This window comes from Limulus polyphemus, unplaced genomic scaffold (assembly GCF_000517525.1).
Source record: "Limulus polyphemus unplaced genomic scaffold, Limulus_polyphemus-2.1.2 Scaffold674, whole genome shotgun sequence".
In the NCBI taxonomy this organism is placed as follows: Eukaryota; Metazoa; Arthropoda; class Merostomata; order Xiphosura; family Limulidae; genus Limulus; species Limulus polyphemus.
Genome location: NW_013666284.1, coordinates 106,231 through 120,747, shown reverse-complemented (window position 1 = coordinate 120,747; position 14,517 = coordinate 106,231). Strand labels below are relative to the sequence as shown.

The 14,517-nt window shown below is 32.3% G+C and overlaps 1 protein-coding gene across 4 annotated transcripts in view; it reads left to right on the top strand.

Annotated features, from left to right (window-relative positions):
* The window catches only part of LOC106459881 (transcription factor Dp-1-like), a 106,143-nt gene that overhangs the window by 68,093 nt on the left and 23,533 nt on the right, over positions 1-14,517 (top strand). For all 4 annotated transcript variants that reach the window (XM_022386450.1, XM_022386451.1, XM_022386452.1 and 1 more), the window contains 2 exons: positions 2,815-2,924; positions 8,592-8,740. In XM_022386450.1, the coding sequence (XP_022242158.1) occupies positions 2,815-2,924; positions 8,592-8,740 (259 nt within the window). The remainder of the gene's footprint in view (positions 1-2,814; positions 2,925-8,591; positions 8,741-14,517) is intronic.

Genomic DNA, 14,517 nt, shown 5'->3' with positions numbered 1-14,517 from the left:
TCCAACTAGATTGTATTTTTAATTTTTACGCACTATAGGTCTTTTTAATTGTATATAAATCTTTTATCGACATATTTTGGTTTTAACTCGCTCAATTTTTACATTTTATTTTAATTTACTGTCACTGTTTTTACTGGTTGTTTGGTGCAGGTAGCCTCGTTGCTTTGCGCCATAAAGCACCAAACAACCAACCAACGAACATGTTTGCTTTCTGACATCATATTTATACCTCATAAACCATCTTCTGTGAAGATGTTGCCTAAGTACTTTACTATTTGATTTGTTAAAGGTTCTAGTTGTTGTTGATTATGGTGTTGAGAATTTTGTAGAGTATTGAATACAACTGTAAGAAAATTCTCAGTTAAACATTTCTGTATTGTGAGTTCTTGATGCTGAAATAAAATCATCATAAACAAAGAAGTAAAGCCTAGAATAAACTTGGCCATTTCTGAAAACTAAACTGTGGAATCCTTTCCCTACTGTGTGTTTGCAATGAGTAAGTAATATCATAAAGGAACCAGTTGTTTGTATATGAAATAATCCATGTGATTTTGTTCAGTACAATGCAACACCCTTTTTTTTCTATGATAAAACTGCAGCCAAGTTCTGAAAAGATAGGTGTTCTTCTTAGTGAGATAAGTATTTTATCAAGCTATGAGTTGGTGTCACAGTCAGGAGTGCATAATTCCATGGTTGACTAATCTTAGCAGATTTGAAGAGATTCACATCTTGGATCTTTTGAGTATAATTCATGTGCAATAAATAGAGGCAAGAAAGTCTCCACTGCTTAGCATCACATCAATATTTTTCTCTGGTGATGTTAATCATGTTAAAGCTATACCCTTATTAAAATAGTTTTTATATTTTTTTAAGATGTATAATAGTACATTTTCTGTATTTGTGACAAAAACCACCTTTAGATTACAAAACTCTGTATTCTGTCTTTTTTAATGTTCCACTTATCTCTCAACACTTCACTATGCAAAAGCACCAAGTGCAAAAGTCAACAGTGCATGTTGTGTTCAGACCATAACATCATAAGAACTAACTCTTACTCTTAACATATGTTTTCACAAAAGTAACTAATAAAGTATTAATTTGTTTTGTTATTCTGTTTCTTGTATTTTAATATTTTTCACCTATATACTTTATACAATGTCCAGTCTTTTGGATTCACTGACGATTTGGAAGTTATTTTGTTGATTATTGTAACTATGTTTCTATGGATTTTAATGTTACAATTCGTATTTAATTAGTAAAATGCCAATAAAACTAGGTGTAGTTCACAACTTTATATAATGTTGCTTGACATAAAATATTTTTTGTATTTATGTGGCACCATTCGTTGTTTTATTTATTTTTGATTCTTACCTTGAGTTAAGTTTGAATATTACATTACATTTGCTACATGCAAATGTTTTTGATTTATCTACCTTATTTGTGGCTGATTGTCACAAAAGCTTTGTAGAGTCAGTAAATAGCTTTGTGTACTTTGTTATGTATACTATTTATAGTTTTAATTTTTTTCTTACTGTTTATAGTTTATCTAACTTCTCTTCTAAACTTCATCTAAAATTTAAAGATTCAGATTTGAAACATGTTTTTAATTTCTAATAAATTATGTTTATGTTAGAATATTGAACAACTGTTTTCAGCATTTGACTGCAAAGCTCAACTGTAGCATTTGTGCTTGTCTAAATAGATTTTAACTCTGGAGTTTACTTTGTACTTTAAATCATGTTATTACTGTATGGCTACATGTGCATTATTTCAAGCCTTTCTGTAACTGGATATGTCTCCCTGGTACTTAGTTATAATAAGTTTTGATTAAGTGTTTTATTTCTCACTGATGATTAGGACTGGCAGAATGATGGCCATGTGAAGACAAGGTACTTGCTATCTTTGCAATGTTACATGTGTATTTTATTGACCCATGTAAGATAGCAAACATTTCAGTTTGTTTTTCATTTTTCGTATATACTGGGCATACATCTTAGAGAAATATATTATTTAATTTTTAAAACTTGTTATAAAATATCCATTGAAATTCTTTGTACAGACTGTAGACAAGATAACGAGAGACTATTAAATTAAAAAAAACTTTAGGCTAAAATTTTTAATAGGAAAATGTTTTAAAAATGTTTGATGAATCTACGAACAGTATTGTGAATAAATTTTTTACAAGTACAGACAGAGATATAATGTCAGTAGTACTTGGCTTTAGTCTAATACCATTAAGTGTATCAATGTTCATGAAATTAGTCCAATAAGCTTTGCTCCTGTAGTTTGATTTTAAAGTTAGTTAGGAAAATGCTGGTTATGGCAACTGGATAGATAGTTAAATAAAGTGGTTGAAGTGTATTGGTGAATGTAAAATGTGGTCTTATAGTGGTTTGGGTTTGTCTTACGTATTTGTAATTACACTATGTGACCATATGAGATCTCTGAGTATTTGAATGTTAAAGCACAAATATCCTAACTGACTGACTTTACTTTTAAATTCACATTGACAATCACTGTCATCCAAATTCTGACCAAATAAATTTCATTAAAACTATCATGTTTTCTAAACAGAATTATTTATATACTATGTATTCAGATATTACTCTACTGGAAACTGACTTTTTGGAGAAAGTTTCTTCGATCCAGGACCTAGACAGTACTACTGAAGGTGCAAAATAAGTTTCAATACTGAAAAGTGTTAAGCTATGCACTCAAAACATGGGAGTTTGGAAAAAGATGAATTGTGTAACAGATTATAAGATGCATCAAAAGTAATATTTTGAAAACTTTATGATGCTGACTTTTTTTCAGCTGTTCCAACTCAGTTAATCACTGTGCCCATAGCAAGTGTCACCTCTCCAAGCAAAATGTCACAATTTAAAGCTGAACTGACACTATTGCCGAAAAACATGTCACCAATGGTGAGTTCATTGAGATGCATTTTCAGAAATGTTTTAGTATTCATTCTGTTGTGCCACTTTGCTGAAGAAACTAGGTTAGTGTTTGTCCTGTTTAAATGGCATGTTCACAAAATATCTGAGTAAATTTTTACAAAATTATCTAATATTTTATCTGATATATTTTTCAAGGGATAACAATGGTATGTGAAATGTTTTATAACAGGTGCACCAACTACAGTAAAGTTAATCAAAATTGATGTGAAAGAGGCAATGAACTACTTTATTCTGATGACCTAGCAAGATTATTTTGGTGAATTATTAATCATATTTTCTCTTTACCAGCACTTAATTTTTTCATAATTCATATTCATAATGCATAAAGAGGGGCCAGTATGGCTCAGTGACTTCATGCATTGGAGTTGTAGTCGAGTGATTGAGAGTTCTAGGTTCACTCGTATTGTGCTGTTGTGTTTTTGAACATGACAACAACAATTGTTTCAGTTTACTTGGCTGTCTGATGGATACCAACTGTTAGCTTGGGGTTAAAACCTGCAAGGACTGGCATCCCATGGAAGTGGGGGAGGGGGAGGGAGGGATATATTGCCATTCTCATCCACTTGTGCCAGTTAAGCTGGAGTTTAGCTCTGAATGTTGTGTGCCATCTTGGCATGGGAGGGACTTAACCTTTTTGAGCATAATACATAACATGAAAAAGAAAACTCAATGAATGCTTTGGTTGTTTTGTAGGGTTTTTAAATTGTTCTAAATATAATGTTTTGTGATATTTGACATTATTTATCTTTCTACAAGAAATTTAAGCTGAGATTAATTGTATTCTACTGTGTTGTTGAGTCCAAAAATTAAGAAGTCTGAATTTAATACATTAAACGGTAAAAGTACTTTAATGATTTTCTGTTTTTTGATTATTGTTTTTTTTCCACTAGTTTGCAGGATGTTTATGTTATCAGATATTACTTAACGTGTTTATAGAGAGAGGGAGAGCTGTTTATAAATTCCGGTATGCCAGTAAAGTATAGAGGTAGAGCATTGTTGATTTTCAAACATATTGAGTTTATGTACCAAAAAACTTTAATCTATTCAAGATATTACTTTTAGATAGGAAATGAAAGTAGTTGATGCTAGTGAATTCAGCAAATGGTGCAATGCATTTCTGTTATCACCTTTTTTCATTTTGTTATTTTGAGTAATGTGATAAATAAGGCTGCCAGTAGGCAATCTAAATTCCTCTACAGATAGGTCTTGTTGTTTGTTTCCTGCCATTCCTACATCTTCTGGTGTTTACTGGCTCAAGTAGTTATCAGTTCCTGAATATATATACATAATGTACATGTAAACAGTTTTAGTCAAATAAATTTCTCAGAGGTCTGAGTTTGTTCATTTAACATATAATACATGTCTGTGTAACTTTTTTTTACATTTAATTAACAGATTGCCTTGAGTAAGTGATGCAAAAATTACAAATTACTGATCATAACGTTCTTGTATGGTTGTGGTGCTATGGTATTAGACATAACGTATTTCTTGTAAAAATATGATTATGATAGTATGGAAGACTGTGAAATAAGCAGTTCGAAACTAAACTGAGTATACAACACAAAATTTAGAAAAACTAGAAATATCTAAAATGCAATTCACATTAACTAAAAACATAATTAAAATGTTATCATAGCTATGGAAATTTAGAATTTAACAAATTTTATAAGACAAACAGTCTGTAAACAAAAAAAATGTAATTTAAATAGCCAACTTTCAAATTTGTAAAGAATATTTTACAATAGAGTTTTGGTCAAAAGTGTTTTAGGGACTTAAGGAATGCAAACAAGGCATATGCAAGAAAATACAAGCAATATGAAAATCTCGGGACCATTACCTACCATATGCATGCTACCAGCTCTCTAGGTGTCACTTCAAGTACGGAGATTTATTTGGCTATTGTAATTGATGTTTTGAACTTTAAAAATACAGGCAAATCTGCATGTGATGGGATAAGTATCCAAAATGTGGTACTCTGTGTAGGGCAGTAAACATTGGTCTTTATAAAGAGGGAATTAAGGTATTTTTTTATAATGATGTGGCTAATTATCTATGAGTGCCACAAACTTAAAGCTGATTATGTGCTCACACACTTAGAAGCGGATTGCTACGTGGGTACAAACTTCTTTTAGTTTCTAAGATAAAGAGCAGTGTCACCCAACTGTTTGCTAAGCATAAGAAGTAGTGGCAAATAACTTTGACCACTAATATCAAATGAAGCTTGCGCTACTGATATGTCAATACAAGGGCTCAGATTTTGAGATGTGGTCAAGGTATACAAGGATGCAGTGCTTGACTGTTTCATAGAATTGTTAGAAAACTTTGACATTTCATGGCAGTTATTCATTCAAAAGCACACTCACCTAACACCTAAGAACATTTTCAACAGACCAACAAATTCAATCAAATGTCTCATTACTTTGGAATTATAGCTTGTATAAGATAATCTATAATCTATATATTTTATCAACATAATTTATTACTATTATTATGTCTCTGTTCATTTGTTAATTTCCCATAAAAATTCTTTCTGAAGAACTTCAGCGATACAAGTCCTTTGTTAAATAAAACTAGTTTATTATTTCTCAATACAACTTTGCAATACATAGAATTTCCAAAGTCACTTTAACTTAAACACACGCTATAATTCACGCACTTTACTTACGACTTGACTCGATTATGTGTCTCTATATCTCCCATTGTGCCATTCTCTATGCCTTCACTTCTTATCTCCGCTTTATTTGCCGGGCTTATATGCAAAAATAGAGGGCGTCTGGAAAACACTCGAACCTTCATGATCCTTCTAGAAACTCATCACGTGTTACCAGCGTCACATGACTTCTGCTGTCGTAACACTATTAAAGTTCTCCATACATTTTGATACAAAGACATAATTTTTATTTTTTTGCTTAAATTATCATTTATATATATGCACATTTTGAACAGAAGACAACATATAATGCCTTATTACTTTTGAAAATACTTTTATTTACATTTACTTCTCTATTTAATGCCTTCTGGTCATGAATATTACTTTGGAAATGATGACCACATTTAGAGAAGCCCATGTTTGTAAAAAAAAATATTTTCATCTCTAAAAGATACACCAGAAATTCTTTTGTACAGATACTTTGTACATAACTGATATAAGCATTATAGATTCAAGTAAAATAGAGCTATAATTCAATTTACATACCAATCTATGAAAATGTTTAAACAGGTAGGTGCCTTTGCTCATGAATTGGCAATTATAATTTTTTTGTATTTGATTTAATAACAAAGTAACTTTCTAGTATAGTTAGAAACATGAATAGCACGGGTATTTTTATTTTAGAATCTACAAACTGTGCTGCTTAGCTATATTATGTTTTCTGCTGAAAATTATCTAATTTGTCATGTTTCATGATAAGTTAGATCAAATTATCTTTTATATGAAAAAAATGCAAATTTTATTGTTTACCATCAAGTTGCAATGCCCTTGTTTGAAAATATTATTCTGTAGTACCACTGCCATAGATTAAAATAAGTATTTTTGAAGTTTCCTTGTTACCCTTTATAACCAGAACCTGCCCTGTTGAAGTTTGTGATGCAGCAGAAGTGCAGTTTGGATTATTGATTTGGGAGAAGCAGGATGTCCTTGCCAAGTGCAACATGTGCTTGGATGAATTCTACCATGCATTTCTGTACACAGAGGATACGTATCAACAACTGTGGGAAGTTGTTGATGTTGTTCTAGTCCTCTCACATGGACAAGTACGTGTGGAGCAAGGGTTCTCTGTGAATGAGGATATCATGGTACCAAACATGAAGAAAGAATTTTTAATTGCTCAGCATCAAGTTTATGATACTTAGGTATCTCAAGGCATTAAAGCTTATGAATTTGAGGTCAATGAAAGATTATTGAAGTCATGCACTTGCTTATGGATCAAAAGACTGCAGCCAAGGACAAATCTGAATGAGAGGTAGAAGAAACCAAGCAAGAGTTTATTTGTGAAAAGAAAGCTTAAAATGCTGGAAGATGAAGCACAATCGTGTTTGAATGATTCAGAAAAATTTGCACGATAGGCCCTGTAAATTGACAACAGCAAGGGAAGTAGAAAAATGTTTGTAAACAAATAAACAAGAAGGACAAGGCTGATGATATGGTTAAAGTTCAGATCTTAAAGCAAAAAGAAAAGTTTTTGGCATTATTAGTTTGTGTATCAGTCTTTGAATTCCTGCTAGCAAAACTGCCTCAGATCTTGTCTGATTGTATTGGTGCTTTTAGTACATGCCTTGGTTGTTAAATTATTAAATGTGCCAACATTCTATTCATTGTCTTTTAACTACATGTTCACTGATTATTCAACTAACTTTCTTGTGATTGACTGTAATGATCTCGTATACCACAAGGCATATTCATTGATTAGTTTTATATTTTTTGCACTTAAATATGACTATTTTAGATATGTTTTATATCATGCAAATGAACAGATTTCTCAGATGAACTACATTTTAATTTTAAATGTGTGACATATGTGTGCAAGCCAAATTGCTTCATAGCGTGTCTGATTTTGTTGGTGTTTTGTAGTACATACCATGCTTTTTATTTTGTAGTGTGAGCTTATACTCTGTCCGCTGTTTTGTAAATACGTGTTCACTAATTATTCAGCTTTCTTGTTTTGGCTGTGATGAACTCGTATGCAAAAAGCATATTAATTGATTAGTTCGACGTTTTTATGCTTAATTTTGAGTGTTCTAAATATGTTTTAGAGCTTGCTAATGAACACATTTCTTATACTAATAAGGTTTTTGGTAACAAGTTTGTTATTTTCCTCGTAAGAGGCTGAAAAAGTGTATCATAATCTTAAGCGATGTGGTACAATCAAATCGGGCAACTGTTTTGTTAACTTTAAAGCATATTGCTTGTAATTTTTAATGCATGGGCTGTTTGAATGTCATAGTAAAGATTCAATATGTGATTGATTAATACTAATATTAGATGTGTAGTAATGTAATTCGTTTTCTTGCTCCTTTTTAGTCTCCATCCCAAAGAAATATAAAAAAAATATTAAAAAAAAAAATTTTAAGTCCAGTTATTGTGTCATGGTGGAGAAGGGGTGGTTGAAGGAAAAAAAGGAAAATACAGGGAATTTGAAAATGAAAATTCAGAGTACACCCTGATGGTTATTGCAAACTAAAAGATGTTAATTAGGTAGACTTAAGAATAAAAGTTCAAATATCAGTAGATCATATAATTGTGCAAGTCTGGAAAGTTGGGGGAAAATTTAATGCTACAATGTGGCCACTCTGCTTGCATATATAGCAGTAAAATGCTACAAGTTACAGTTGGTAGAGAAAAGATTGAGTGGATAACACAGTAACTTAGCTAAAGTAAATAAAATTTAATTTTTGCAAGTATATGGGATTAAAACTTGTGGCAACTAATTTTAGTCTATCTCTTGTTGTATGAACTTTCAATCTAATATCTACACACAAAATGTTTAAAGCTAACTTTAAGGCATTTATTTGTATTTACATGGATTTTATTAAGTAAAACAGGTTGATGGTTTAATTTGTTATCACGGGAAGCATGTTTTTATGAATAATGTTAAAACCGTACATTACTTAACTTATTTATATATATACATACAGATATTGAGCACACCTCAGCGTACCAATGTACATGTTATCAGTGCCAGTCCCAGAACACCTCAACATAACATGCCAAACTTGATGGAACATGGAGGCCACTGGTCAGGCAAAAGACCACCTGAACTATCTCCATCGGACTTTTCTGAGAGGTAACAAGTTAAATATTAATACACAGTGTATGTCTTAAATAACGGTCTTCCTTATGTAAGACGATGTAATTTTTCTCTGAACATAATTGGTCATTTAATGCAACAGCAGGAATGTTTGGTTTGATTGAAGTGTTAACTTAAATAGGAGTTAATACTAATTACATTATAATACATAAAACTTCATTGTGTATGATGCTTACTAATTTTTATTAGCAAGTGCTTGGTATGAACTTGTTTTTTAAATTATGAAACTATTACAAACAGATTTATATTAAACAGTAATATTTACTCTAAACATTATGTTTTGATATATTCATATTTACTTTATCATAAATAAATCAATATTACCTCATTTTGCTGTGAGGTTCAGTAGTTAAATTGTTTTTCTATATTCCTCAGAATGAAATATTTTGTTTTATCACAGACTTACTTACATGAATGAACTTTACATATGAAAGAAGACGTTATCATCAAGCAGAGAAGTTCACAGTATAATATAAATATATCACTGATAAATCTTATTAAATCAAAATAGGATTAATCATTTTAACATAGATATTTTCTTCTTTTTTTAAATCTAGATAAAAATATAGATTTGAATATGTACTAGATTTATTTATAAAGTTTCAGTGACATTACAATGCAACTAGATTCAAGAGATTAAAGTGTTAATAATGTTTATTCTAAATTCTGATAGAAAATATGACCAATGACTACAGCCTGACTATAAATATGTTGGAAAATTAGTTCGTGTGTGCCATATTTAATAAAACCGAAATTACATAGGCACTGTAAGATCTCATACTTAAAATGAACAACTCTCCTAGTGTCAAGTACACAATTAGCTATACAAGAACAACAGAAAGACAAGAGTTTCAACACTTAATTACTTATCTCAAACTTTAAACTAGTAAACGAGGTGAATATTTACGGGAAATACTCTTTCTTCATGATGGTACAAAATTTCACTTTACAGTGCTGTACCGCAACATTTTTCAACCTTTTTGATACCAGTGACCAATCACTGTCTCCATAAACTGCTGCAGGCCACTAAAATGCAAGTGCAAAAAAAAAAAACCATGACAGTGTATATGTGAATATTCAGTAAGTTTTTGATTATTTTCATGATACCACATCGCAGAACAATGGCTTAGAAGAACAATGGCTTTAGAGAATGAAATATGTGCTTATGACAGTGAAATAGTGTACTGGAATATAATTTCTTCTGTACACAATTAATAAAATTCCTAAGGGACTTCATTAAAAATGTAGTGCATGAAAAGTATAATTAATTATAATTATACTTTGCCTGCTTGTGAAAGGCATTCACACCACAACAACTTGAAATGTATTTAGTCTAATGTAGAATTTCACACATAGTTATGTGTTTCATTGTGTTTGTAAAATTGAGTCATAGAGAACAGGAGATTTAAGGAAATTTGGCTGAAGTTAAAAAAAAGTGGTTTAAACAGCTAATAGCCTGTTTAATTTCCAAAAATTAAAATTTCAAAATTCTAACTTAATGCTAGAGATCACTCTTACAACTTCCATGTTTTCTTGTACAGAAGTTTCTCCATGAAAGAAGAAAATAATATATAACAAAAGATTTGATTTGTGGAATTGGGTATCAAAGGAACTGTAGTGCAAATTACTTAAGACTTTTTTCATAGGTGTGTGTGTGTGTGTTTGTGTAATGAAATATGAATGGCAAATGTATACTTTTAAATCTATGGTAGCATGGGGATGTCATGATGACCTAACTATTTTTCTGTGAGGGTTATTCATTGTTCAAAATATAAAAGAAAGTAACATAGGGTTACATGTAGGGTACATTTGTTACCAGAACCATTTGTTTACTTTTTGTAATTTTAATTAACGAATTGGCATAAATTACACATGAATTAATTTTAAATTTCAACTTTAATTTACAAGTAATACACAAAAATGAATAATATGATGAGTAAATAAGAAAATTACATATCATAATAGTTTAAGGTTTGAAATTTTACAATAATTTATGGTAATTTTAAGACCTTTTTTTTGTAAATTTGGGTTTTGTCTTTTTTTCAGCTTAATCATTCTGTAAATAAATATCTTAGCATGATAATTTACAATAGGTCATTTCAAGGCAGTGCACACAAGTATTCAATGTTAAATTATTATTTTTAGGCTAATGAGTTATGTATATATGGATCTTTATTAGCAATAAATTGTTCTGACAACTACTAAATTTTTAATAATATACTGTAATTGTTTATCATATCATCTTTAAAACTTTTTAAAAACTTAATAGAAGTGGTCTTTCCTATATGGTACATTACATCTTCACACATAAATAGCTATTCTCATTTAGTGCTGCCTTCTATATGCAAAAATATTTTTTCACATGCCACAAGCTCTGAAACTCCCACCCATCCCATTTTTGAATTAAATGATTCAAATGCATCTTACATGCATTTAATCAAATGACAAACTTCCACCAGTAAGGGTATAACACATGCTCTTGATGCATGTGACTCCCTCTATTCAATCCTACCAAACTATCACTTCTCATTTGGCAGTACACATGTTGTAACATTTAGTTTGCTCTCTTCAAGTGTTTTTTTCTCTTTCATATCTTTGTATCAATTTCCCTAAACATGTTTACTATTTATTATACAATAATGATATTTGTAACTTGTTGAGTTATTCTAAAGTGGAATTATTTTATATTTCTATCTGATTACAGAACTTGTTACTTCATTACAACAACTTTTTATTTCTTTCTGCCAACACAGTGGGGTTTGGTTATTCATTTTGAATTATGAATTCTATGTTACCACTTTGGAGGTTATATGTTCTGTTCTCATTGCTATTTGATTTTCCAGTACTGACACATTTTGGTGGCTCTGCCTCCTGTGGGGTCCACTTGAAGTTTTTGAATCTGTTATCACTTCCTAGTTAGTTACCTTTTTTATTTTTGGTCTCTGGCTCATAATCCACTTGCTCTGGCTGTTGTTAAGCTCAAACAGGTTTACATCTAGTTTATAATGTTAGTTTTTTCTCATTCCATCAGTTTTCTTCCCCAAATTTTTATTCATTCATGTCACTCCTGTTCAGGTCTTTCTGATTGATCTTTCCTGGCCAGCATTGCTCTGGTATTTTCAGCAGTTTTGGCTTGATTTGTTTCTTTTGTTCTATATTGAGTTTATTCACATACATTTTAGTGGCTTTTGTGGTCTATTTCTTTTGATTTTTTCGTTTCTTAACAACGTCTACATTTCTCCTTGGTGGGATCCAGATGATTTTCTCTGTCCTGTACATGCTGTGTGTTGCTTCATTGTTTTCAAGGCTTCTTTCCATAACATCCATTTCACACAGTTTCCTTCCCTTACTCCACTTCTTTGTCTGTGATTTGTTTTCCCTCCACCATTATTCATTGGGTTTGGATTGTGATTCAGTTGTCTTTTATTCTTTGTATCCTTCTTCCATTCATCACTTCCTGATGTCTTCACTCCGATCATGCACCTTCCCTATTCCCTACATGTCTTTCGTCTCGTGCAATTAAGGGACTTTGTCTGACAAGTACTGGGACTACACATTATATGTTCATCTCCTATTCTGCGCTTTGGGTAGCTGTTTCTTCCTTGTTGGGGTACCATCATCCACCTGTTGCCATCCTTCATTCTTTCATGATACTGTGACTGGCTAAGTTACCTTTTAGTATATGTACCTCTTGTTTTTCAGGGGCATGTCCTTCTTTTCTTTCTGAATCCCACTCTGTGGTGATTGGTGCCTGTCCAGGTACACTTAAACTAGTCCAATCCACACTGTAAGACCATGTCGACTTACATTTTATGATTTCTATTGCCAAAAAATGAACACTGCTGAGAGTGGTTGTTTCACTTGTAGATCTATCCTTGTGATATGTTTCCTTCATTAGTTTGCTCGCCCCAGACCATTCTCATGCATGGGCTACATGGGTAAAGCAGAAGGGGATAGCTGCTCATCCCGGCCATGCCTTGTATTGAATAAATCAGTATGGATTGCTTTTCATAATAGAATTTCATGATCACCCGTTGCACTATCTCAAGTGTTGCCATTCATCCAGACTCTTCACCGTACTTTCTCCCCCTTTTCTTCTAGTGGAGTTTGAGAGTCCTTACCACTTTCCAGTTCCAAGTCGCTGTGGTGGGGGGACCATGGAGGCTTCCTATTGAATGTGTTAATGAAATAATAATTATATAATCATTCAGTTAATAGTAGGGAGGTGGTGTTCTGCTGGTTCCTCCATTATGAAACATTGGAGTGAGCCATCAAAATTGCAGTTCAGCCCTTTTATAGGGATCCCTTATCCTACCCCCATGTAGATTTGAGTTCCAAGTGACTGGGTATTAGATTTAGAGATAAACCAATCAACTTAATCCTCACAAATATATTAGGTCGTCAAGAAATTAATGTCGTGTTTTGGAACACTTTCATTAACCACCCCTCAAAAAATGTACATCACGTATAATAGTTAAACGAACTACCTAAACATCACGTGAGTGTAGCCTATATAATGTGTAAAGTTTAGTATACTTTAATCCCTTATAGTGATGGCACACGAGACACACATTCAGCATGTAATGCTGTTTGAATACAAGAAGGGAAACAGCATCTCTGTAGCTACAAAGAATATCAAAGAAGTTTATGGAAATGTTTTGAACATTCGTAAATGTCAACGATGGTTCAGCAAATTTCATTCAGGTGACTTTAGCCTTAAAAACTGTGATGGGAGGAGCCAACATATTGGAATTGATATTGATGCTCTGAAGACTCTTGTAGAGTTTAACCCAAGGCAACACACTTGTGAAACGGCCCTGAAGTTGGATGCCTCTCATGAAACAATATGTAAACATTTAAGGAATATGGAAAAACTCCATAAAGAAAGTGTTTAGGGGGCCTCATGAACTCTCCGATGATCATCATTTCCAACATGTGAACGCTTCTTCCCCTCTTTTTGGCTCGTAATGCGCGTCAACCATTTTAGGACATAATTGTCATCGGTGATGAAAAATAGATTCCCTATGCGAATATTAAATGCCAAAAACAATGGCTCAGTCCTAGACAAAAACCACTTCCGACCCAAAAACCTGGACTCCATTCGCAGAAAGTGATTCTTTGCATTTGGTGGGACATCAAAGGAGTAATTCATTTCGAACTCCTCAATCCACAGCAAACTGTCAATGCAGAGATCTATAGTCAGCAATTGGAACACTTAAATCAAAAACCGACCCAAAAACCTGGACTCCATTCACAGAAAGTGATTCTTTGCATTTGGTGGGACATCAAAGGAGTAATTCATTTCGAACTCCTCAATCCACAGCAAACTGTCAATGCAGAGATCTATAGTCAGCAACTGGAACATTTAAATCAAGCCCTTCATCAGAAATGCTTTTCACTCGTCAATCAATCAGAAAGGTGTTCTTCTCCATGACAATGCATGTCCACATGTGGCATGTTTGATGCAACACAAGATTATGGAGTTGGGTTGGGAAGTTCTCCCCTACCCATCATGTTCTCCAGATATGGCATCATCAGATTACAATCTTTTTCGTTCGCTGAAACACCATCTTAATTGGAAAAAGTATGCAAGTGTGGAAGATGTTAAATAGGACATCAACATGTTTTTTGCTTCAAAGCCAAGTGATTTCTTTAATCAGGGCATTAACAACCTAATTGTAAGATGGAAAAGCATCTAAAAAAAGCTACATTAATTTCTTAATGACCTAACATTATAGATGTTTCTATTCACT